Source organism: Dryobates pubescens, chromosome 1, assembly GCF_014839835.1.
Source record: "Dryobates pubescens isolate bDryPub1 chromosome 1, bDryPub1.pri, whole genome shotgun sequence".
NCBI lineage: Eukaryota > Metazoa > Chordata > Aves > Piciformes > Picidae > Dryobates > Dryobates pubescens.
In genome coordinates this window covers 18848394-18870603 of record NC_071612.1, presented here as the reverse complement: position 1 = coordinate 18870603, position 22210 = coordinate 18848394, and the positions used below count along the sequence as shown (strand labels likewise).

Sequence of the window (22210 nt, the reverse complement as noted above, 5' to 3'; positions counted from 1 at the left end):
TGGACCTACAACAGGTGGTGCTTCTGACAGGGTTTCCAGGCATCCATAATGCACAGAACACAAGGCACAGCAGTTCTGAGAACTCTTAGCAGCTGGGTTGTTTGTGTGCAAAGGAGAGGAGATGCTAGGTGTGGTCCAGAGACAAAGGAACAGGACCCATGAGTGCTGTGCGCGCCACTGCACAACAGGCAGGCCGCTGATTCTCTGTCTCGCCTTGGCTTTAGCCGGAGGGGAACAAAGCGGAACCCAAGGCACAGCTGCTTGTACGCTGGAAAGGAAGAGCACTGCTGTGCCATGGGGCACAGAGCTCTGGTGCCAAGCAAATGAAACAGAGGACATGGTGCCCCAGCCAGAACAGAGGCCTGACCTTTCTTACCACCGTGGAAATGGCAAGTGGCCACAAAGCCAAAAGGCCTGGGAAATGGGAAGCCCTGTCAAGTGCCACCAGTTGATAATACTTTGAGGAGCATATGCCACTTCTCTGGAAAATGACTAGTTCCTACAGAAACTGAAATGCCAATATTCCAGAAAAGGCAGTGTCCTTGAGACAAACCCAACCCTTCCTTAGGTGCCAAACAGCTCAAATACTAACACCCAGAAAAAGCTTAGGCACACAGACGTGCTGGTTGTTGGAAACTTGAGTTTTGCTCAGTATGTCCAGCTTCCTCAGATTATTTTTCTCCTTGCTGTGTCCAATCACAACTGGCTCCAGTGCAAATGGCATCTAGAAGGAATGCTTCAGGTCTCTGAAATACAAAGCAAAGACATTGATCTGTTAGTGACACAGGAATTACAGCAAATGACAAAACTGCATTACAGAAAGAAGTAAGTTCTCTCTGGAAGAGTGCAGAACAGAACAGGTGAAGCCAGGAAATGGGGGCCCTTCGCTTCTTTCAAGGCTCTGAGGACACTGTAGCTTCATACTGAAGAAAACCTATTCTTCAAGTTGCACTCAGGGTTTTCAGTTCAGTGTGAGCAGCATGATGGCAGAATCACACAGCTGCTGAGTTTGTACAGAAGTCAACTTGCCTTAAATGGCCTTTGGTCTTACCTCTGCCTGAGGCTACATAACCCAGCTCCTGTGTCTCCTTTACTGAGGCACTCCAAGGCTATTAAACCATCTTCAGGAGCACATATCAATGCTGTGTATGTCAGCAAACTGGCTGTGCACAGCTAGATGTGAGCTGTATAAGCTCCTACCATGCACCAGGCAGAACTGTGCTTCCTGCTCTCCTGATCTCAGAGCAGTCACATGGGAACTGGTTCCTCATTTCCAACCCAGCTTTCTAACTAGGGATTCCACTATCCCAGCCATAACTGGGCCACAAAAGCCTCTGGGTGGACAGCTCATGGAGAGCAGAGTAGAGAACCTCCAACACAAACACTGTGAAGAGCTCTTCTTGCCAGATGTGCAGCTAAGCTGTAAGACACAGTATCACAGTATCGCCAAGGTTGGAAGAGACCTCGAGGATCATCGAGTCCAACCTGTCACCCAAGACCCCATGACTAGACCATGGCACCAAGTGCCACATCCAATCTCCTCTTGAACACCTCCAGGGATGGTGACTCCACCACCTCCCTGGGCAGCACATTCCAGTGGTGAACGACTCTCTCCGTGAAGAACTTTCTCCTCACCTCCAGCCTAAACTTCCCCTGGTGCAGCTTGAGACTGTGTCCTCTAGGTACTAACAGAAAGAGCAGCTGAGATGTGGCTCAGTTCACCCATCCAGTACCCAGGTAAGGCAAGCTGCTGGACAGGAGCTGACTTCTCCATATACCATTAAGTCTCTAACTGCTTTGGGATTGGATTGCCAACAGCTGGGACTCTGGTGTGCCACCTTCTCCATGGTTTGCATTTCTCAATGCCCATTTCAGGTTCTTGTCTCTGCCTCTGTGTTTCTTCTTCATAGACTCATATAGAATTGTCAGGGTTGGAAGGGACCTCAAGGATCATCTAGTTCCAAGCCCCTGCCATGGGCAGGGACACCTCACACTAGATACTGTGAAGACAGCTCACATTCCACTGTTCTCTCAGTTCTTCTGGTCTTGCCAGTGCAGTTTTGAGGTTAATGTTCCAGTATGAATAGCAACTGCTGAGACTTCTACATATAATTCTCAGATCACCTCTGTGTTCTTTGCTGCTAAATATTTATTAGTTCATTTATGGAGGCAATGGCCACAAAATACAACAAAAGTTGCTTCACTGTCCGGATTTCCCAGGTTTTGGTTAGAGCAGATGATTCTGCCCACTCTCTGCAATAAATCCATTTCATTCTTCATCTTGCCAGTAATTTGTTGTACGGATTCCCCCCCAGGCTGTTCAGGAGTAGTGATAAATTTTGGTCTGGCTTCCATTCTTCTGAGAGATGCTGCTGAGCCATTCATCTTCAGCTCAGGGGTTTAAAGCCCTGGAATCTTCTTTCTCATGGACAAGGAGTTTCATCTAGAAGTGAGCTCAAACTGATACCATCACATGCATGGACTGGCTGTGTAGCAGCCAGCACACCCTGGCTGGCCAGAAAAGTGAGGTAATTTCCTCTGCAGAAGGTTTCCACAAGGTGGTTTGAGATTTGGAAGACAAAGAGCTAGCACAACCAGACTTAGCAGTGCTGGTTTAGAGGCAGATGTGGGCCTACAGTGCTTCTTGGGCTACCAGCTCACAGCTGAGGTTTATCTCCTGCACAGATATGATGCTAGGAGGATCTCCATTTTGATTCCCACAAATTCCTACATTTATCCTTCTGTATAAGTAAATAACCAACTTTAAAATGCAGGTAGAACAAACAATACTCCCAATGACCCCAGGTGCCAAGTGAAGGGACAGTGCCCACCTCTGCAGGCTGAGGCTCCCACAGAGCAAAGCCCTGCAGCCTGGGAGGGCAGCAAAGCCACACTAAGTGCAGAGGAACTGGGGGTTCTGGTGATGTCTGGCACTGTAGGATGGACTCCATAGCCACACAGACAAAGGTTCAGAACAGGCTGGATGCTGTACACTGCAAACCATTCTTGAAAAAAGGAAGAGGCATTTGGAGGGAGCTGAACAGTGCTGTTTCTCTTCTTGGCTTAGTCAACACTGAGGAAAAGGAGTGGCTAAGGCAGAAGGACAATCCTGACATGTGCAAGGGGCCCCAGAGGAAGAGACTCTGCCATTACCTTTTGAACTCCACATGCACAAAGACACTGCATTAACTTAGCAGGTCCTAGCAGCTTCTGCTTTTGCAGTGGCCTGAGGTATCCTCATTTACCTGCAAAGGCCAGGACTGTACAGCTGAACCCTGCTGTGTGATGCTGTGCCCTGCTACCTAATGGTGCAGGCAGATCACTCACCTGGTGCTTACTGACTGGAGGCTGACTCAGCAACTGGCTTCTGCACTCCAAAGGCAGTGATAAAAATATTCACAACTACTATAATGAATACCAGCCCAGTTGCAAGGTTGTTGAGGAAATCCAGCTTCCCATGCTTTGCAGGGTTGTTGAGGTCATACCTTACTTTAAAGAGAAAGGGAGAAAAAAAAATTGCAATTAGATATATACTTCAAAATCAGAATGAAAGTCTTTTCTACTCCTGTAGTTCAAGAATTGCTCTTCTGCCAAGCTATTTGCATGGATCATACTTAAAAGGATAGTAAGATCCTGCAGTGTCAGTAAAAGTGCTAAGGAGAAGCTCTGTAAGCACAGCAGCCTGCTGGCCTCCAGTAATTACCATCTAATCTCTGTGGATGCACATGGAAGGCTGCACCAACAGAACCAGAAATGGTCTCAGTTCTTGAGCTTTTGAAAGTTACTTTGTTGCCACTTTAAGCATTGAAAAATATCTCAGCCTTGAGCAGATGAAGCCTGAAGGCCTGACAGGATGGAATGAAGTTTAAGTTTCCCACAAGTTAAAAGGCTGCAGGTTCCTTGCAGACACCAAATGTCTTTACCAGCGCAGGGTTTTGTTGGTGCTGCTGCCCTTCCTCAGCTGTGCTCCCTGCCCCTGCACTGGGTCTGGCTTTAGAGAGCAAGGGCATTGTATCTGTTCACCAGAGGAAGATTCCAAAGCAGTGTAGATGCAGTTCCTTCTAGAGACAGCATCAGCTGTGTCAACATTTCCTTTCACTTCTCACAGTTCTTTGGCTGAACTGCTAATGGGAGCGAGGGAGGCACACACAAGGGAGATAGCATTCATTCAGTTCAGGCTTTGACTCCAGGCCTTGTGAAAACACATCACTGAATTACAGTGGGCTGATAACAGACTTGATGATAAAGTGCTTGTACAGGACTGTGAGAAGTCTGAGGGCACTTGCCTGGCATCATGTAGAAGGCCAAAGCTTTCCTGTCTCTGCCTGCAGTAAGGGCTCTGCAGTCAGCCCCTCTGCTGGATTTCTATGCTGCTGGTGGAATGAGAGCTGATCAGTTCTGTGTTTTGAGAATGGCTTTGTCTGTCAAGACTCCTAGGTCTCATGTGCATGGGTCACTGGAGCTTGTGTGGGCATGTCAGGGCATGAGCTAAAGCTCATACCTGACAGTTTGTTACAGCAGTATCAACCAAGCTGCAGTGTGCAGCTTACAACTCTGCTGCATCAGGTATTTCCTCCTGAGACACTGACCCTGACAACTTCACATCTGAAGCACAGAACCAAACCCCAATTGCTTATTGAAGCAGTTAAGTACAAGTGGTGGAAAGCACACTTGTGATGCTGAAGTATTAAAAGCCAGGTTCATTTGTTGTCCCTAATTAGGAAGTCTAATGCTGGTTTGGTTTCAAGGAGTTCTGGGCAGCTGTTCAAGTCCTGTTTGCTAAAGCAGCACAGTCAAACACCACAGGCCAGTCAAAGCACTGCAGAACAGCGTGGGGGAACCATCTGCAAAGCTTAAGCTACTGCACACCTGGGTAGGCATGAAATAATTTAAGCTCAGCAGTACTTAACCCTGAACATGAGTTTATCCATGTCTGCAAAACACCTGAAGGAATGAGGATGCCTGCATCCCAACAGCACCTGGCAGGACCCTGCTACTGTCCTGTGAATGAAGTGGTGCCTTGGTGGCTTTCTCTGGTGGTGTTGCAGCAACAGTGGATAAGGGAAGAGCAACTGATGGCATCTACTTGGGCTTGTGTGCAGTGTCTGACACTGTCCCACATCACATCCTGGGCACCAAACTGGAAAAGCATGGACTGGAGGGGTGGCTACTGGCTGGATAAGGACTTGGCTGGATGGCTGCACTCAGAGAGGTGCAGTCAGTGGCTCAGTGTCCCAGTGGAGACCAGTGACAAAAGGCATCCCTCAGGGCTTGGTATTGGCACCAGTGCTGTGGCAGTGACATGGGCAGTGGGATTGAGGCACCCCCAGCAAGTCTGCAGGTGACACCAAGCTGTGTGGCCTGGCTGACACGCTGGAGGGAAGGGATCTGGACAGGCTGGAGAAGTCAGCACAAACCAACCTCATGAAGGTCAATAAGGCCAAGTGCAAGGTCCTGCAACTGGGTCAGGGCAAACCCAAGCACAAATCCAGGCTGGGCAAGCAGTGGCTCAAGAGCAGCCTTGAGAAGGCTTTGGGAGTGTCAGTTGGTGACAAACTCCCCAGGAGCCAGCACCGGTCCCTGGCAGCCAAGAGCCAGCTGAGTGCTGAGCTGCATCCAGAGCAGGGAGAGCAGCAGCACAGGGAGGGGACTCTGCCCCTCTGCTCTGCTCAGACCCTACCTGCAGCACTGCCTCCAGTTCTGGGCACCTCAACATAAGAAGGACCTGGAGCTGCTGGAGGGGATCAAGAAGGGACTACAAAGACATCTGGAGAAGCTCTCCTAAGGGGACAGGCTGGGAGAGTTGGGGCTGTTCAGCCTGGAGAAGAGAAGGCTCCAGGGAGACCTTAGAGCAGCCTTCCAGTACCTGAAGAGGCTCCAGGAGAGCTGGGGAGGGACTTCTGCCCAGGGCTGGGAGTGACAGGATGAGGGACAATGGCTTTGGGCTGGGAGAGGGGAGACTGAGACTGGAGATGAGGAAGAAATTCTTTGCAGTGAGGCTGGGGAGACTCTGCCACAGGCTGCCCAGGGAGGCTGTGGCTGCCTCCTCCCTGGAGGTATTCAAGGCCAGGCTGGATGAGGCCTTGAGCAACCTGGGCTGGATGGAGGTGTTCCTGCCCATGGCAGGGGGTTTGGAACTGGATCATCTTTAAGGTCCCTTCCAACACAAACCACTCTATGAGTCATCAATCCTGAAGTCTGGAAGATAAGCATTTCAGATGGTTGGTTTAAAAAGGCCATAATGGCCTCATGTGCTTTGTGAGTTAAAAGGAGAAGTGACACTTCCAGAGCTGTCCCTTTGTCCCAAGAAGGGTCAGAGAGGACAAGGATTGGTTGTCAGTTTGGGCAGTGCTCTGAATTTTGGAGCAGAATTGCAGTGATTCTGTCTTTGTGATTACAGTACTTCAGCTGAGGGTGTTTGTGCACAGGCTCTTGACACCAGCCAGTAAGTATCTGAGTACAGTGGGACTGGATTACTGATTTCATGCCACTCAAACCACTTCAAGACAATCTTTGCTTTCCTTCCAAAAACTTGAGATTACCAAACCACTTTCAAGGACAAGCTTGCTGAACATTTTTAAGAGGTTTTGTAAAACACTCTTCTGCAGGAGGAAAGGCTTTGAATCCCTAAAGAGAGAACTTCTCTCCCTTAAGAGAACTGAGAGAACTGTGGGCTTCTGGGATAAAATGCTGAGGAAACTGGATGGTTGCAAAGAGTTTTGTTTGGACTTGTGAGAGCTTGTGAGACATTTTTGAGGCTGGACAGAGAGACAAACTGCTGCTGCAGGCCCAGACTACCAAAGGAACACTGTGAAAAGCAAGTCCTTGCTGTGATCCCTGTGTTGTTGGACCTTCACGTCCTGCCTCTTACCCCCAGTGCTTTTGACCTCAGCAGAACAGCACTGCTGCAACAGCACACCCTGCATACCCCAAACCCACACTCACTGCTGACAGCAGAGCCAGGCTGAACTCCATCCTGAACCTCAACTGCAAACTCCACCGCAGCCCAAACTTGGAGTTGGGGCTGCTGTGGGCACTCTCAATGCGGCAAAGAGAAAACTTGCAGTGCTAGAAGCCCCTTGGGCAAGGTCTGGCAAAAACAAACACACAAAGCAACATCCCAGCATGCACTGAGCATGCACAATGCCCAACAAAAACAGGCAACCTGCCTACAGGGCCAGCCCCCCAGAACTGAAACAGCCACTAGGGAAATGCCTTCAATCAAGAAACACAGAACTGTTTTGCTGAGTTTTCCATGACTCTTTCCCCACATCCCCCAGTATCATCAGGTTGCTTTTTCCAGTCCCCTTCTATAATCTCTTCTGAGCCAGAAGCTGGATTTTGCTCCTATCAAACGCAGGCAGCTGTATTCTGCCCCTCTCACCAGACAGGAAAAAGCTGCATATCAGTATTGCAAGCCTTGTGAATCTTGGTTTCCTAGGAACTTCCTCCTTTAAAAGAAAGTTGCTTTCTACAGTAGTGCTAAACAACTGAACCTTGAAAGACTGACAGAGCTGCCAAATGTGGCAGCCATAACTGTGTGGACTCTGGCTAGCACCTCCAAGGCTTCTCATTTGCAATAGATTCAAGATTACAGAATGGGCTGGGATGGAAGGGACCCCAAAGCTCATCCAGTCCAACCCCCTGCACTCAGCAGGGACATCCTCAACAATTTTCAATGCTGTTTGAAAATTAACAGCAGCAAGAACAGTTCTACCATTCCCCACCTAGAGGTTTGATATGCTTGGAGAAACTTGCTAAATTTCCAGCCAAGTGGGTTTTTAATTATTGTCAAGCCTTTGCTATCAAACCTTTGATTTCAATGCAGGAACACAAACAAACTGAACACAAGCTGCCATGCCAGCAGGAAGATGGACAGTGTGCTCAGGTCCTAGCCAAGAAAGCCAGTGGCATCCTGGCTTGGGTCAGAAGCAGGGTGGGCAGCAGGGTCAGGAGGTGACCATCCCCCTGTGCTCAGCACTGGGGAGGCCACAACCTTGAGTGCTGTGCTCAGCTCTGGGCCCTCACTGCAGGAAGGACATTGAGGGGCTGGAGCCTGTCCAGAGCAGGGCAGCCAGGCTGGAGAAGGGCCTGGAGCCCCTGGGCTAGAGGAGGGGCTGAGGGAGCTGGGGGTGTTCAGGATGCAAAAGAGGAGGTTGAGGGAGACCTCCTTCCTCTCTCCAGCTCCCTGGAGGGAGGTTGCAGTGAGGAGGGGACAGCCTCTGCTCCTTGGTGGCAAGGGACAGGAGCAGAGGCAATGGCTCCAAGCTGCCCCAGGGAAGGTTCAGGCTGGATGCTAGGAAATATTTCTGGCCTGGAAGGGCTCTCAGACATTGGAATGATCTGCCCAGGGCAGTGCTGGAGTCCCCATCCCTGGGGGTGTTCAAGCAGTGTGGAGCAGGTGCTTAGGGACAGGGTTTAGTGCTGACCCTGCAGTGCTGGGTGGAGGGTTGGGCTGGATGAGCTTGGAGGGCTCTTCCAACTGGATGTTTTCAGTGATTTCAACTTTGACTTGTTTTGGAGTTGTATGTTCACAATATATTCTTACAGTATGAATTATGACATGCCTGATATGGACAAGCACTTTCAGTCATAAGATTAAGTAACAGCACTGGCCAGAAATGCTGTTATGAAACTGGGCAGGCTGCATGATTCTGTGTAGCCTATTAATGTTTCTTTTACTGTATTTCATCATTTTCCTTCCTCCTCAGGCCTTCTGAAATGAAAAATACACTCATTTGTCCAGTTTATGAATGTGGAAGTTGATCAAAACTGGACATCCCAGCCCTTACTCCTTTAGTTACAGTATTCCTGTAGTCAGAAGAGAAAACATCAATTTTGAGGTAAGGACTTTCCAATGTAATCCACAGACTGCTTTGGGTTGGAAGGGACCCTCAAAGGGCTTCTCCAATCCCCCTGCAGTCAGCTGGAACATCTCCAATTAGATCAGGCTGCCCAGGGACACATCAACTCTGAGACTGAATGCCTCCAGGGACAGGGCCTCAACCACTTTGCTGGGCAACCTGTTCAGTGTCTCACCACCCTCATAGTGGAGAACCTCTTGCTAAAGTCCAACCTAAATCTCCCCTGCTCCAGTTTCAAACCACTGCCCCTTCCAATAGCTGTAAAAACCAAGAGGGAAGTCTCTATACCATCCCATATACCAGCTGCCAGGCTGCATCTGCTAGGAACAATACACGTCCATGCTTCATGCTGTTGCTACATACCAAGGAATATCAGGAGCACTCCCACCATAATTTGCAGTGTGAGGGACAGGCTGATAAGCACAATAAGTGGGATGTAGAAGGAAAAGGAAGGTCCTTGCTCCATCACAGCTTTCAGCTGGGACGCATTGGCCATCAGCAGGGCAATATCCAGCATGCTCTCGGCAGCACTCTTCTTGTTTGCATAGTGGTTGATGTTCATAGGGCTGCTCCTCTGAAACCACCTGGATGTTGTGTGCTGAAACAGGGAGAGAGGAAAAGGATTATCCACAGCTTCTCTAGCTGATGTAGTGAGTGAGAGGTCACCTGGCCCAGCTACTGATAGCTGTCATCACACTGACAGAGGAGCAGTGGTACTGAGGTGGCCTGCACTTGCTCTGGCCGGGAAGCTCTCCTCCATCTCCAAAGCTCCTCCTGTGAGTCAGTCATCACCCTGCTTCCCTGAGCTTTTTCTCCCCAGTTTTATATTTATTTGTCTTTTTTTTCTCCCCTGCTGGTTGATATTTATTGGCTCCTGGATTTCTCTTATGGCTGATGCATTTTTTGGAAGGTTTCTTCAACTGCAGACAGAGAAAGGCAAGAAAGGCAAGACCCAGCCCCAGGCTGCTCAGACCCCCAGCCCAGCCCCTGCTGGGCTCCAGGCCCTGGTGCTGGAGCCACCCACCCCCATGGAGAGCCAGCCCCCAGCCCTGCACTCAGCTGGGAAGGGCACCAGTAAATAGCAAACCTCCTCCGTATCACCTCCCTTCCCCAGGAGAGAGGGGTTTAGCTCCTGGGAGCAGCATTTTGTGGGGCCATGGGTTATGGAACAGCTGTGTGGGGTTCTCATCCCCCATATATGGTTGGACTTGATGATCTTAAAGGTTTTTTCCAACCAAAACAATTCTGTGACCCCCAGTGCAACTTTTTCACTGCTGCCACCACTGTTCTCCATCTGACAGGAGAGCAGTAACCAGTGCCTGCACTGCTGGGGCACAGCCTGAGCAGCCAGTGTGCTTCCAGCCTGGGAGAAGAAGAGAGGGAAAAAGCTGGAAGGTTTGCACTGAGGCAAGCTGGGACAGACAACCACTGCAAAGCACCCGAGCAAGCAACAGGTGGTTGTGCCCAAGTGACTGCTAAAGGCACACTAAAAACACAAGTATTTATTACATTCACCCTCTGCCACCACACAGCTGCAGCACTCCTTCATTACTCATGGGTCTTATTTTGAGGATTTATGTTTGAGCTTTGCTTGACCTCCCTTCCCTGCTGCTTCTTGCTCAGCCAGGCCACTGCCAGCTCCATGCACACACTGAACTGCTTTCCTGCTTCACTGCCACGTGTCTGGGGCTGCCAAGCACTGCCCACTTATGAGGGGAACTTTTTTCCATGTTTTCAGCAGTAGCAGCTGGGGTTTTGATTGAAATTCCACTGCTGATAAACAGGAAAAGAAAACCCAGAGCTAAGTTAAGCCAGAGGGATGAATAGAAGGAGCTGTTTCCCGATGACAACTCATGCGCCCCACCTTGAGATGGGACAGTGCTCCCCCAGAGGCACCTGTTTCTTCAGGCACCACTCAGAACCTAGGGCAACTGGGCTAGACTGAGGTGCCCAACTCTTGCCAAGGCTGTTGTCAACAGTGGTCTCACGGACCCTCGCTGCACCCTCCAGTATCTGCTCTGCATGACACAAAAATCCTGACACAGAATCACAGAGTGCTCTGGGCTGGAAGGGACCTCCAAAGGTCACCCAGTCCAACCCCTCTACACTGTGCCAGTGTTCCACCACCCTCCTGGTGCAGAACTTGTTCCTCATATCCAATCTCAATCTACTCTGCCCTAGTTTGAAGCCATTGCCCCTGGTCCTGTCCCTGCAGACCTTTGCAAACAGTCTCTCTGCAGCCTTCTTGTACTCCCCTTCAGGTACTGGAAAGTCACTATTAGGTCTGCCTGGAGTCTTCTCTCAGCCTGTCCTGGAGCAGAGAGGCTCCAACCCCCTGGACCTCATGCTGACTGCTCTGACTTGCAGGCTTCATTTTCAAAACCAATACACCAATATATTAAGAGTAAGCTCATTCTAGTTGGCTTCTTTAAACTTGCTTCTCAGGACGTTTTCAGTGCCAGAAAATACTAGCAGCAAAGTCTCTCCTGGAAGGGTATTTCAAACACAGCAACACCTCTAACTCCTCTCTTCAGCAGCACTACTATGAAATTTCCAACTCCCGAGCCAGGTTTGCCACCTCCAGGCTTGAGTGTCCTTTCAGACACAGCAGATACTGAGGTGCCTGGCAAACGCATCGGCAGTGTTCCCAGGACACTCAAAGGCCAAACTTGGACCCCTTGTTACCCAGCACAGCCTAAGTATGTCCCTGAGATACCAGTGTCACAGGGCAGCAGCAAGAGAAGCCAGCCATGAGATCATAGCTTCATGCAGATGGCTGCTGCACTCCACTCACCTCTCAGGAAGGAAATGGCTCTGAGACAGACACTGGCGTTTGTCAGGAAGACCTGGAGGTCATCTCCAACCACATGGAAGAAAAGAGGGTTATCAGGAGTAGCCAGTGGGGATTCACCAAGGGGAGATCTTGCTTGGCTAATCTGATAGCCTTCTATGAAACCACAACCAAATGGGTAGACAAGGGAGGAGCTGTGAATGTCACCTTCCTTGACTTCAGTAAGGCTTTTGCTACTGTCTCCCACAACATCCTCATAGAAAAGCTCAGGAAATGTGGCACAGAGGGTTTGTCAGTGAGGTGGATTGCAAACTGGCTCCACAACAGAGCTCAGAGGGGGCCAAGCTCTTTTCAGTGGTGCACAGCAATAAGCCAAGGACCAATGGATACAAACTGGAACAGAGAAGGTTTCAGCTCAACATGAGGAGCAACTTCTTTAGTGTGAGGGTGACAGAGCCCTGGAGCAGGCTGCCCAGAGAGGTTGTAGAGTCTCCTGCTCTGGAGACTTTCAAAACCCTACTGGATGCATTCCTGTGTGGACTACCCAGGGTGATCCTGCTTTTGGCAGGGGGGTTGGAGTCACTGCTCTCTGAAGGTCCCTTCCAACCTCTACCATTCTGTGATTCTGTGATACTCATCTGGTTTTGTCCATATCCAACAATCTACAAATGCAGTTTGGCAGGGGAACCTGCCCAGCACTTGGCACCTTTTCTCTTGCCAAGGAGAGCCTGCTCTTGTCGCACCCCTGCCCTATGAAACCACTGTGGTTGTGATGCTTCAGAAATTCCACTGTAATTCCAGCACACCACCCACCACAAGCACTAAGAGCACAGGTATGAGGCTCCACCTCCTTACAGAAAGCAGCATGGAATATATGCTGGCAGCAGGAAGGAGAACATTCAGACTGACATTTGGGATTTGCATTCTTTGTTGTCCAGCAGAAAGTCAAACACCCATCGAGCTCTTGGCTATCAAATAGTAGCAGTGGGAGAGGGGATGGGGAAGTGTCTGATACAGGATTTCAAATCCTGGACACAAAGCTAAACCAAACTCTTCTCAGTAGACTGCAGCAGTAATGTGATGTATTTTGTCACAAGTTCAGAATAGAGGAAGTCTTTTCCTGTGTCAAACAGCTGTTTAACTCCTTCCTGCAAAAATACTGACTCGGAACTATCTGAGAGGCTGCAGTGTGTGACACAGGCAGGCAAAACCTACACAAGAAGCTGACTGAGCTCTGAATCCTGTTAGAGGGGACTGCAGTGAAAACATGACAGCTAGTTTCTTCCTAGGACTTTGCAGGACTCTGATGATGTCTTACATGGCTATTGATTTTTTTTTTAACACTATAAAAGAGTAAATATTCTTGGCTACATAGTATCATAGTAGCAGTCAGGGTTGGAAGGGACCACAAGGATCATCTAGTTCCAACCCCCTTGCCATGGGCAAGGATACCCCACACTAGATCAGGCAGGCCAGAGCCTCGTCCAGCCTGGTCTTAAACACCTCCAGGGATGGCGCCCCAACCACCTCCCTGGACAACCCATTCCAGGGCTTCACCACTCTCATCTTCCTTTCAGTTACACCACAGAATGTTAGGGGTTGGAAGGGACCTCAGATCATCCAGTGCAACCCCCCCTGCCAGAGCAGGATTACCTGCAGTAGGTGACTCCATGATGTAGGACAGTTTCTACAGCAACAACAGAACATGACCCTTTGCTTTTCCTGGCTAGCTGCTGCTGCACTTGCAGGGCCTTGCTGTTGGCTCATTTCTGTCTGGTTAAGGGGCAGGTGGAAATAGCAAGCCGTGGTATTTGAACTGTGGTGGAAGCAAAGCTTTTAAGTCACCTCTTGAACTCCAGTAAACAGAGAAGACTTTTCAATTAGGGTGCTACTAAGACAACCAAAAGCAAAACTTGCTGTTTCTGGAACAACAACTCAGCTATTTACTGTCATTAGATTCTAAAACACAGAATTTTACTCTCTTGAGAGGCTTTCAGCTACCAGAAAGCAGACCAGTTTAGAATCAGAACTAGGCATTTGGAGAACTGAAACATCAGTTCTGCTGCACAGAGTTTTTTCTCAGTGTTGGGATCTTGCCTTCTTCCAGGGGAAAAAAAAAAAAAAACCAAACATGTAATGATGAAAGCCCCAGAAACAATCACTTCCCATCTCCTGATTGAGAAATAGAGCCTCTCAACACATGCTGGAAAACCATAGACCAAAAAAAAAGCAGCAAGTTAGCCTTGCCTTCTGGAAGCAAGTTGCAGGCAACTGCCAGAAGTCTCGAGACAAGCACCGCTGGTAGGATGCCAGCAGTTTTTAAGACCAGACTATGTGTTACACAGCAATATATAGACAGGCAATGAAAGGAGAGCTGTTGCCTTAACCTCGGGATAATGACAGTCATGCACAACAGTCATTATGTGGAAACTTTGTTCTGTGGCTCTATGGCTTCAGGGAGATTCCAGGCACGCAGCAACACGTGCAGCCTGCAGCACCAAACTGCGCTGCCGTCACCTGCAGGGCTGCGCAGAGAGAAAGTGAAACTCCTGCCCCTTCCCTAGGACCAGGGAAATAAGGCTCTGCCTGCAGGTGCCACCTGGCAAGAGGACGCTCTGCACTTCACACGATCTGCTCCAGCCTCAATGGAATCACACCACCTCACAAGACACTTCCAATATTCAAACCACCTGGCACAGACAAGAAGCCTCTTCAGGTCACATCACTAAGCGAGGCTGTGGGAAAACAGTGCGCGCGTAAGAGCTGTGTGCAGCTGGAACTTCTGCCTCTAACTGCCCTGCCTTCAGGGTCTGCTTGGCCAATCTCTGAGCACAACAGGCCTCTGTGCCAGTCCATCCACAGTTATGAACAGCAGAGGAGTGGAAAGCCTCCCCTCTTGCTCCCTCTGTAACTGGAAGGATGCCCTGTGGAAGAGCTTATTTTCAGCCCCACAAGGCATTCCCCCTCCATGCCCTGGCACAGCAGCAGGGTCTGTTGGCTTGCACTGCAGTTTGCAAGGATAAAGCTAAGATGCTACATCAGAAGCTGGCACTTTTTTGCTACTCTAAGAGCAAAGCTTCACACTCTGAATGGTCTTGGATACATCTGAATGGTCTTGGATACACACAGCCCTACTGAGAGCTGTGCACAGACCTTGCTGCTGCTTTGATCATAGAATAGAATAAACCAGGTTGGAAGAGACCTTCAAGAGCATTGTGTCCAACCCACCAACCAATCCAACTCACCTAAACAACTAACCCATGGCACCAAGCACCCCATCAAGTCTCCTCCTGAACACCTCCAGTGATGGTGACTCCACCACCTCCCCGGGCAGCCCATTCCAATGGGCAATCACTCTCTCTGTATAGAACTTCTTCCTCACATCCAACCTAAACCTCCCCTGGCACAGCCTGAGACTGTGTCCTCTTGTTCTGGTACTGGCTGCCTGGGAGACGAGACCATCATCCGTCTGTCTACAACCTCCCTTCAGGTAGTTGTAGAGAGCAATAAGGTCACCCCTGAATCTCCTTTTCTCCAGGCTAAGCAACCCCAGCTCCCTCAGTCTTTCCTCACAGGGCTGTGTTCCAAACCCCTCACCAACTTTGTTGCCCTTCTCTGGACTCGTTCCAACAAGTCAACCTCCTTCCTAAACTGAGGGGCCCAGAACTGGACACAGGACTCGAGGTGTGGCCTAACCAGTGCAGAGTACAGGGGCAGAATGACCTCCCTGCTCCTGCTGGCCACACTGTTCCTGATGCAGGCCAGGATGCCATTGGCCCTCTTGGCTGCCTCAGTTGGCACTTTAGCAGCATGCCCAGGAGAACTGAGTCCCTCTCAAGTACAGAAAGGGTTTCTTCAGTACCCTCATTAAAAGATAAATAAAAGCAGCATTAGGCACATGTCCTTGGACGCTGAGTTTCATGAATCACATCTCTGAGCCACCCAGCGATTCAAGCGGAAGAGAACAGCACTGGAAAGGGAAACATCTGAAGGTAAATAATGAATTCTCTTTGCTAAATACAGTCACTTGTTCTAGTAAGGATTTCTGCTGCTGCTCACAGCACTAAATCGCTCCTTGTGACAAAAACTGATGTGGCTGTTTGTTCCACAGAGTATTTATCAAAGACTGGTGACTTCTGAAGTAGTTGTTCAACAGAGTATTTGTCAAACACTAATGACTTCTGAAGCAGTCAACTGCTGGAGGCCTGACTGAAAAAAAAGAAGGAAAGCCCAAAGTAACTTTTTGGTTTCTCATCCAGCTTGACCTCCCCAAGTCTCCCCAAATCAGACCAGTCACTCTGTCCAAGGTGGGGCTTCCAACATGCCAGCCACCTCCAACCCACAGAGAAGGAAACCCCAGGTGAAGATGACGCCTGCTCTGCATTTAGTTGTTAGCTGTCCTCACTCTGCTTTATCAATACAGGAGGAAAGAAATCATCTGGAGTTTGAGTGCACGTTTTCAGGTTTCATTTCTTCTCTTTTGTTCCTAGGTACTTCATTCAGCTTCTCAAATATCTTCCACTGTATATATATATATACACACACACACACATATATATTCCCCTAAAGGATTGTTTTAAGCCAGAAACAAAAGCCCCACAAAAACCATGAAAGACAAATATTGCCTGGAGCAGCAGGACACTGAAATTTCCAAGCTAAGAGTCAGCTCTGCTGTGAGGACTGAATTCACTGCTCTTGTAAGGAAGTTCACAGGTATTTGAGTAGCATGAGGCTGGTTGCTGGTTTTCCCTTAAATCCCACTAGAAAAACAGTATTTCAGTTGGCAAAGTGAGTTCCCAGTTTGTAACACAAACACTTAGAACCAAAAACTGCACAGTGTGAACCAGAAGCACAGCCTGACTCAATTCAGTTTGGATTGGCAAGCTGCAATTGCAGGTCCCTCCTATCACCTGGGACTGCAGGACCCAGAGGTCAACATGCTTTGTCAGGCCCAGAGTGTCACACCTGGGTTCTGAAAACACACAAACACTGACTTCAGTACTGGTACAAGACTAGCACTGAACACTTTCATGGTGTTCTAAGGGGCAGAATGCCTTTTTCAAACACGGGAGACACACAGTTTTGTATGGGACAATTAGGAAAAGAATGCTGATCGTTGTGCTCAAAACTGCATCCAACCTGGCCTTAAACACTTCCAGGCTTGGAGCCTCCACACCTTCCCTGGGCAATCTGTTCCAGTGCCTCACCACCCTTCTCATGGGGAAGAATTTCCTTCTAATGTCTTTGTCTAAATCCCACTTCTTCCGAGTTTGAAGCCATTATCCCTTGTCACAGCATCACTGAAAACATCTGGTTGGAAGAGACCTCCAAGCTCATCCAGCCCAACCCTCCACCCAGCACTGCAGGGTCAGCACTAAACCCTGTCCCTAAGCACCAGCTCCACACTGCTTGAACACTCCCAGGGATGGGGACTCCAGCACCTTCCTGGGCAGAACATTCCAATGCCTGAGAGCCCTTCCAGGGCAGAAATATTTCCTAGCATCCAGCCTGAACCTCCCCTGGGGCAGCTTGGAGCCATTGCCTCTGCTGCTGTCCCTTGCCACCAAGGAGCAGAGGCTGTCTCCTCCTCACTGCAACCTCCCTTCAGGGAGCTGGAGAGAGCAAGGAGGTCTCCCTCAACCTCCTCTTCTGCAGCCTGAACACCCCCAGCTTCCTCAGCTGCTCCTCACCAGCCCTGCTCTCCAGTCCTGTCAATACATGCCTTTGGGAAAGGTAAAAATGTATTTCAAACAAGTTGTGCTTCTGATTACTAACGTCTTCCTTAAGCTGTCAGGAGGTTCCTTGCCCTCAAGCACATTTCCCCTCAGGACTCTGAAATGGTCTTCACAATCTGTGGCCTACAGCTTGCTTTCTGTTTTAGGTTAGTGATTACTGCAACTGTATGGCAGCCTTCAGGCACTCTGAGCAGCCAAACCACCCTGATTCAGCATGAGATCAGCCAAACTCACCGATCAAGATGACCTCTGGGTTTGTAATGTCATGGAGCGAGCTTCCTTTGTGATGTCATGGAGCAAGCTTCCTGAAATTCTTATTTTTAGGGACAGTCCTAGTTTTAAAATAATGGAATCTTGCTGCACCAGTGGAGGCTGTGTAAATACAAGGCTGAGTCACACCGGCCCTATGGGGACTGTGCTTTGCAATTGTCTTTCTAGCCAAAACTGTTAAAAAGATGCTAAAAAGCCTTATTGTTTGGGAAGGATTTTTCTAAGGTTTTGAATTATTCACCTTCATTAAGAAAATCCCTGCCTGGCAAACTTTTCCACATGTTTTAGTGGAAACCTCATGGTCAGGAAAAAGTCCTGTCAGAGCAGAAAAGAGAAGGGACAGGCATAGAAGGACAGGACTAAAGCAGAACACAACTTCTATCATTTTCTAAGCTCAACCCCACAGTTACAAAATTGAAGGAGTAACTATACAACTATTTAATAATCCTCCTAGATGGGGAATTTCTGTCCACATCTCCACCACATACTGAAAACACAACGGGCCCCTTGTGGTCACTCCAAAATGAGACTTTCCCCTCTGCCTCACAGATCCTGCTGATGTAAAAAAAGACAGGGGAAAAAGTCTGCAAAGAAAGGAAATAGTCTTCCAACAGAAATGTTTTAAGCTCTATCAGTTCTGCAATGGATGGTTAGATCCTTTGCACATCTCCTCAGAAGATACTATTTCTTCCCCCCCCAGTAAAACAGTAGATCACTTGTTCAGCACTGACTCAGAGAGGAAAAACCATGCACCTGGACTGAGTAATCAGTTACATTCCCTGCAGGAATTTCACTCAGTCCATCCAAGTACAACCTAACCCTAACAGGGCATGAGCCTTCTGCAGGACAGTATGGATGCAGGCAGTTAAAAAAAGATACAACAACCACACACACAAAAAGGGAAAAACTCAGCCTGTGTTTGTATTTCATAATCAGCATCAATGTTCTAGCATCTTTAGAAGCTTAAGAGGCCTCACTCTCCATACACACAGAAAATGCAAGGAAAAGGAAAAAAAAGAGAGGAAAAAGAAGTGGTAACCACACTGGTTCCTGAAATGTCAGCACAGCCATGCTAGCTCAGGGCAGAGAGATGATTTTCTAGAGCTATGCTGCTTCCAGGACCAGGTGAGAACATTTTTACTCATTAACTGGCTTAAAAACAATCAGCACATCTGATGACCTTGGCAAATGAAGCAGCAACTTAAATTTGTTCACACAGCCATTGAAATAGAAGCTTTCTCCTGTTCTCTGCCTTACATTACTACTGCTCATTCCAACAATTGGGTCTTATGCTGCTAAGTTCTTAAGGCCAGGCTGGATGTGGCTCTGGGCAGCCTGTTCAGGGGGGTTGGAACTGGATGATCCTTGAGGTCCCTTTCAACCCTGAGAATTCTATGATTCTATACTATTTCTCCCAGGAGGACTGTAGGCTGCCCATTCTGCCTTGGTAAAGCACTGTTTGGTTATTCTAGCTACTTAAAGAACAGGCAAACAAAAGCTTACCAATATTTGGAGCGGACCAAATACTCCAAGTTCAGCCTGATGCAAGCCATGTGTAGAACATGCCATTTCGCTCTCTGTGCAGCACAATCATTTTAAGTTCCACCAAATCTGAACTTTGCTACTTGCAGTATGATGTAAAGAAACTGCCATGCCCCAAAATGCCTTATGCATCAACACACCACCTTGAACACATTTTTAATAATGACCTGAGGCCTTGACCAGCCAAATCTAGCTGAGAGGTGTCCCTGCCCATGGCAAAGGGGTCAGAGTAGGTGATCTCTTAAGTTCCTTCCAACCAAAGCCATTCTATGAGTGTAATAGAAGCCAACTATTCCAGGGCTGTTCTTTTCTACTCTCCAAGTTGGTTCACCTTTTCCAGCAACATTTCCTGTTATCTTGAAAACACCAAACCAGATTTTAGAGCATGTGAAACTCTTTCCATATGGGCCATGAACAAGGAAAGCAAAGAGAAGCCCATGAAAAGGCAGTTGCTCCTGGTATTTGTATGAACAGATCCTTTGCTGCAGCAGCCAGACACTGCTGCCAATGGAATTATTCACATTAGTCAGTGAGGTGTGCCCAGTATTAGAAACAAGGAATTTCTTGCTTCTAAAGGCCTGGCAGCTGCTAAGAAAAGTTACCCAAACTCATGAAGGAATCAAAACAAAGCACATTGACCATTGATTCAAAAATCTTCTTTTTCAATTAGTGTGCTTTGAATGCTTTGCAGGTAAGACAACTCTATCTGCATTTCACCTTGGCTCTTCTGTAAGAGAAGGCAGCAGCCCGTTGCTGAAGATGTGCAAGAGAATCTGTTTGGAGGAGAGGGCAGGAAGCAAACCAGGGTGGCCCAAGTTGGGATGCCTGCCAGTACGCCTAAAAGCCAACACTTAGGCACTTTTGACTCCAATACTGAAGAATTAGGTAGCTGGTGGGCTCTCCAGGTCTAGCTGGCTGCTGAGTGGGGGCATTTGGTCAGCTGGTCAGATATTTTGAGCTATCTCCCATTCACATAGTGGTTTTTATGTCCCCATTCATTTTACCTCACATATACTTATTTTTTGCTGGGGTTTTCTGTTGGCAGTTGGTTTTTTGGTGAGAAAATGAAAAAGAGTGTCTGTAAAGCTCTGTCAAGTGCTACTCTATTCATAGAATGCAACAGAATAATGCAGCTTGCTGCTGATTCTTTATATGGCACTCACACAGAACTCACAGTTCCTATGGGAAAGGTCTAACAAAATGATTGCAACTGAAGATGAAGTGAAACAGGAAAGCTGCAGAAAAACTTTTGGGGCAGACCAAGTTCAAACAACAACAAAAAAATCCCCATGACTAGTACTTGTGATGCAATCACAACTGTGTTAACAAAAACCCCCAGAAGACTGCTGAGAAACCAGTGGCTCTAGAGGAAACCCCTTCAGGCCCCCAGTCTGACCTGCGTATCCCAGCCTTGATTCTCTTTAGGTACTTTCCAGGATTTATTAAAACCAGGCATTTTGTTTCTTGGTATGATATTCATGACTACAAGGGTTTGCCAGGAAGGGAGGGAGGAAGGACAGACCTGCTGCACAGCCACTCCAGGCTGCTCGTAACCAGAAAGTTTGACCTGTGACGCAGGAGGTGGTTCAGTACAACTGCTTCTATGTGGCGGAGCCTTAGCTCAGAACAAGAGCAGCTTTCTGGAGTTTAGTCCTTTCCAAAACAACTTTTTACCAGTCTGGCTTTTCAGATAAGTGATGTACTTGGAAAACATCCTTTAGGTGTAACCAAAATATTGGATTTAAATGCCTTCCAGTGAAGATCTCTGGTCCTGTTTTGACTACATGGAGTGGTAAAAACTTGGACATTTCTCCTGTTGTTCTTATTTGGATTACTGTATGGAAAAAAACCCCAAACCAAATAAAAAACCAAATTAACAAACAAAACAACAACAAAACAAACACACAGGCCCAGCCCCTTAAGTAATTCATCCTAGTTTTGTGCTCATTTATCTCCTGAGTAACTTTCCCATTCTCTTCCAAGTCATCTGGGTGGATAAGCTCTCCGCGGTTCAGAGTGGCGCCAGTGCTAGTGCTGATGACCCTTGGGCTGATTTATGTAGCAGCCAAGGGGCCATCGTGCCAAGGCTCAGAAGGATTTTCTTTCCCTTTCTCTTTGGCCCTTGCTGTCTTAGCGGTGACACGAGCATGCATGCAGCGGCATCTCTACAAAGCCAGCGCTCAGTTAGTGGCAGACGAGTGAAAGAAGCGTAAAGGAGAGGTTCCGATGACTGGACAGCGGCAGCTGCCAGCGCACCGGCCCTGACGGGCGGGCTCCGCGGGGCCACCTGCCGCTGCCCCGGCCCGGCCGAAGCGGGCGATGGGCACGGAGGTGACACACAGGCTCGGGGCCGCCCCGGCCCCCCGCGCCTGCCTGGGCACCGCTGCGAGGCCGCTGCCGCCCGCCGCCGCCCCGCCATGCCCGGACGCCGCCCCGCAGCCGGGCCCTACCCGCTCGAGCACCACCGGCTCCTCGCCGTCCGCCCGCCCGTTCAGCTCGTGGGTCTCGCTGCCGGAGTCCATGGCGGCGCAGGGGAGGTCGGCGCGGCCTCGGCCGCGGCCCCGGCTGCCCGCGGGGAGCGCTTCCCTAGCGCCCGGGCCCGGCTCGGCGGAGCAGAGACGAGGAGGGCCGCCGGGCACCGAGCAGAAAGTTCGCAGCGCGGTGGCCGCTGCCCGAGCTAGTGCGGCCCCGCCGAGCCCGGCCCGTCCCTCCCCCTGCTCGCACACGCCCGGCCAGGGCCGCCTCTGCCGCCCGCCCCCGGGAGGTCCCCGCCTGGCAGCGCAGCGCTGCGGTAGCGTTCTCGAGCGGAAGGGAGCCCGGGCCGGCGGCCAGCCGCAGCAGCCTCCTCCGGCCGGGGGCTTGGGCTGCGGAGGAGCTGCCTCAGCTTCTGCGGGCAGAGCGGTCGGGCGTGGCGGGGGCACCGGAGCGGCTGTCTCGCACCGAGGGCTTGGGTTTGAGAAGGAATGCCCGGTGCTGGCCGAGAACCAGCTTGGGCTACTCTAGGCAGT

The 22210-nt window shown here is 49.4% G+C and overlaps 1 protein-coding gene across 1 annotated transcript; it reads right to left on the bottom strand.

Moving 5' to 3' along the window:
* NINJ1 (ninjurin 1) lies at positions 1-21801 on the bottom strand. Its single transcript, XM_054162146.1, has 4 exons — positions 21653-21801; positions 9228-9462; positions 3328-3489; positions 1-746 (listed from the first exon to the last, which is right to left on the bottom strand). The coding sequence occupies exons 1-3, from the start codon at positions 21722-21724 to the stop codon at positions 3335-3337; spliced, it is 462 nt and encodes a 153-aa protein (XP_054018121.1). The 5' UTR covers positions 21725-21801; the 3' UTR covers positions 1-746; positions 3328-3334.
* Between the last annotated feature and the right edge of the window lie 409 nt (positions 21802-22210).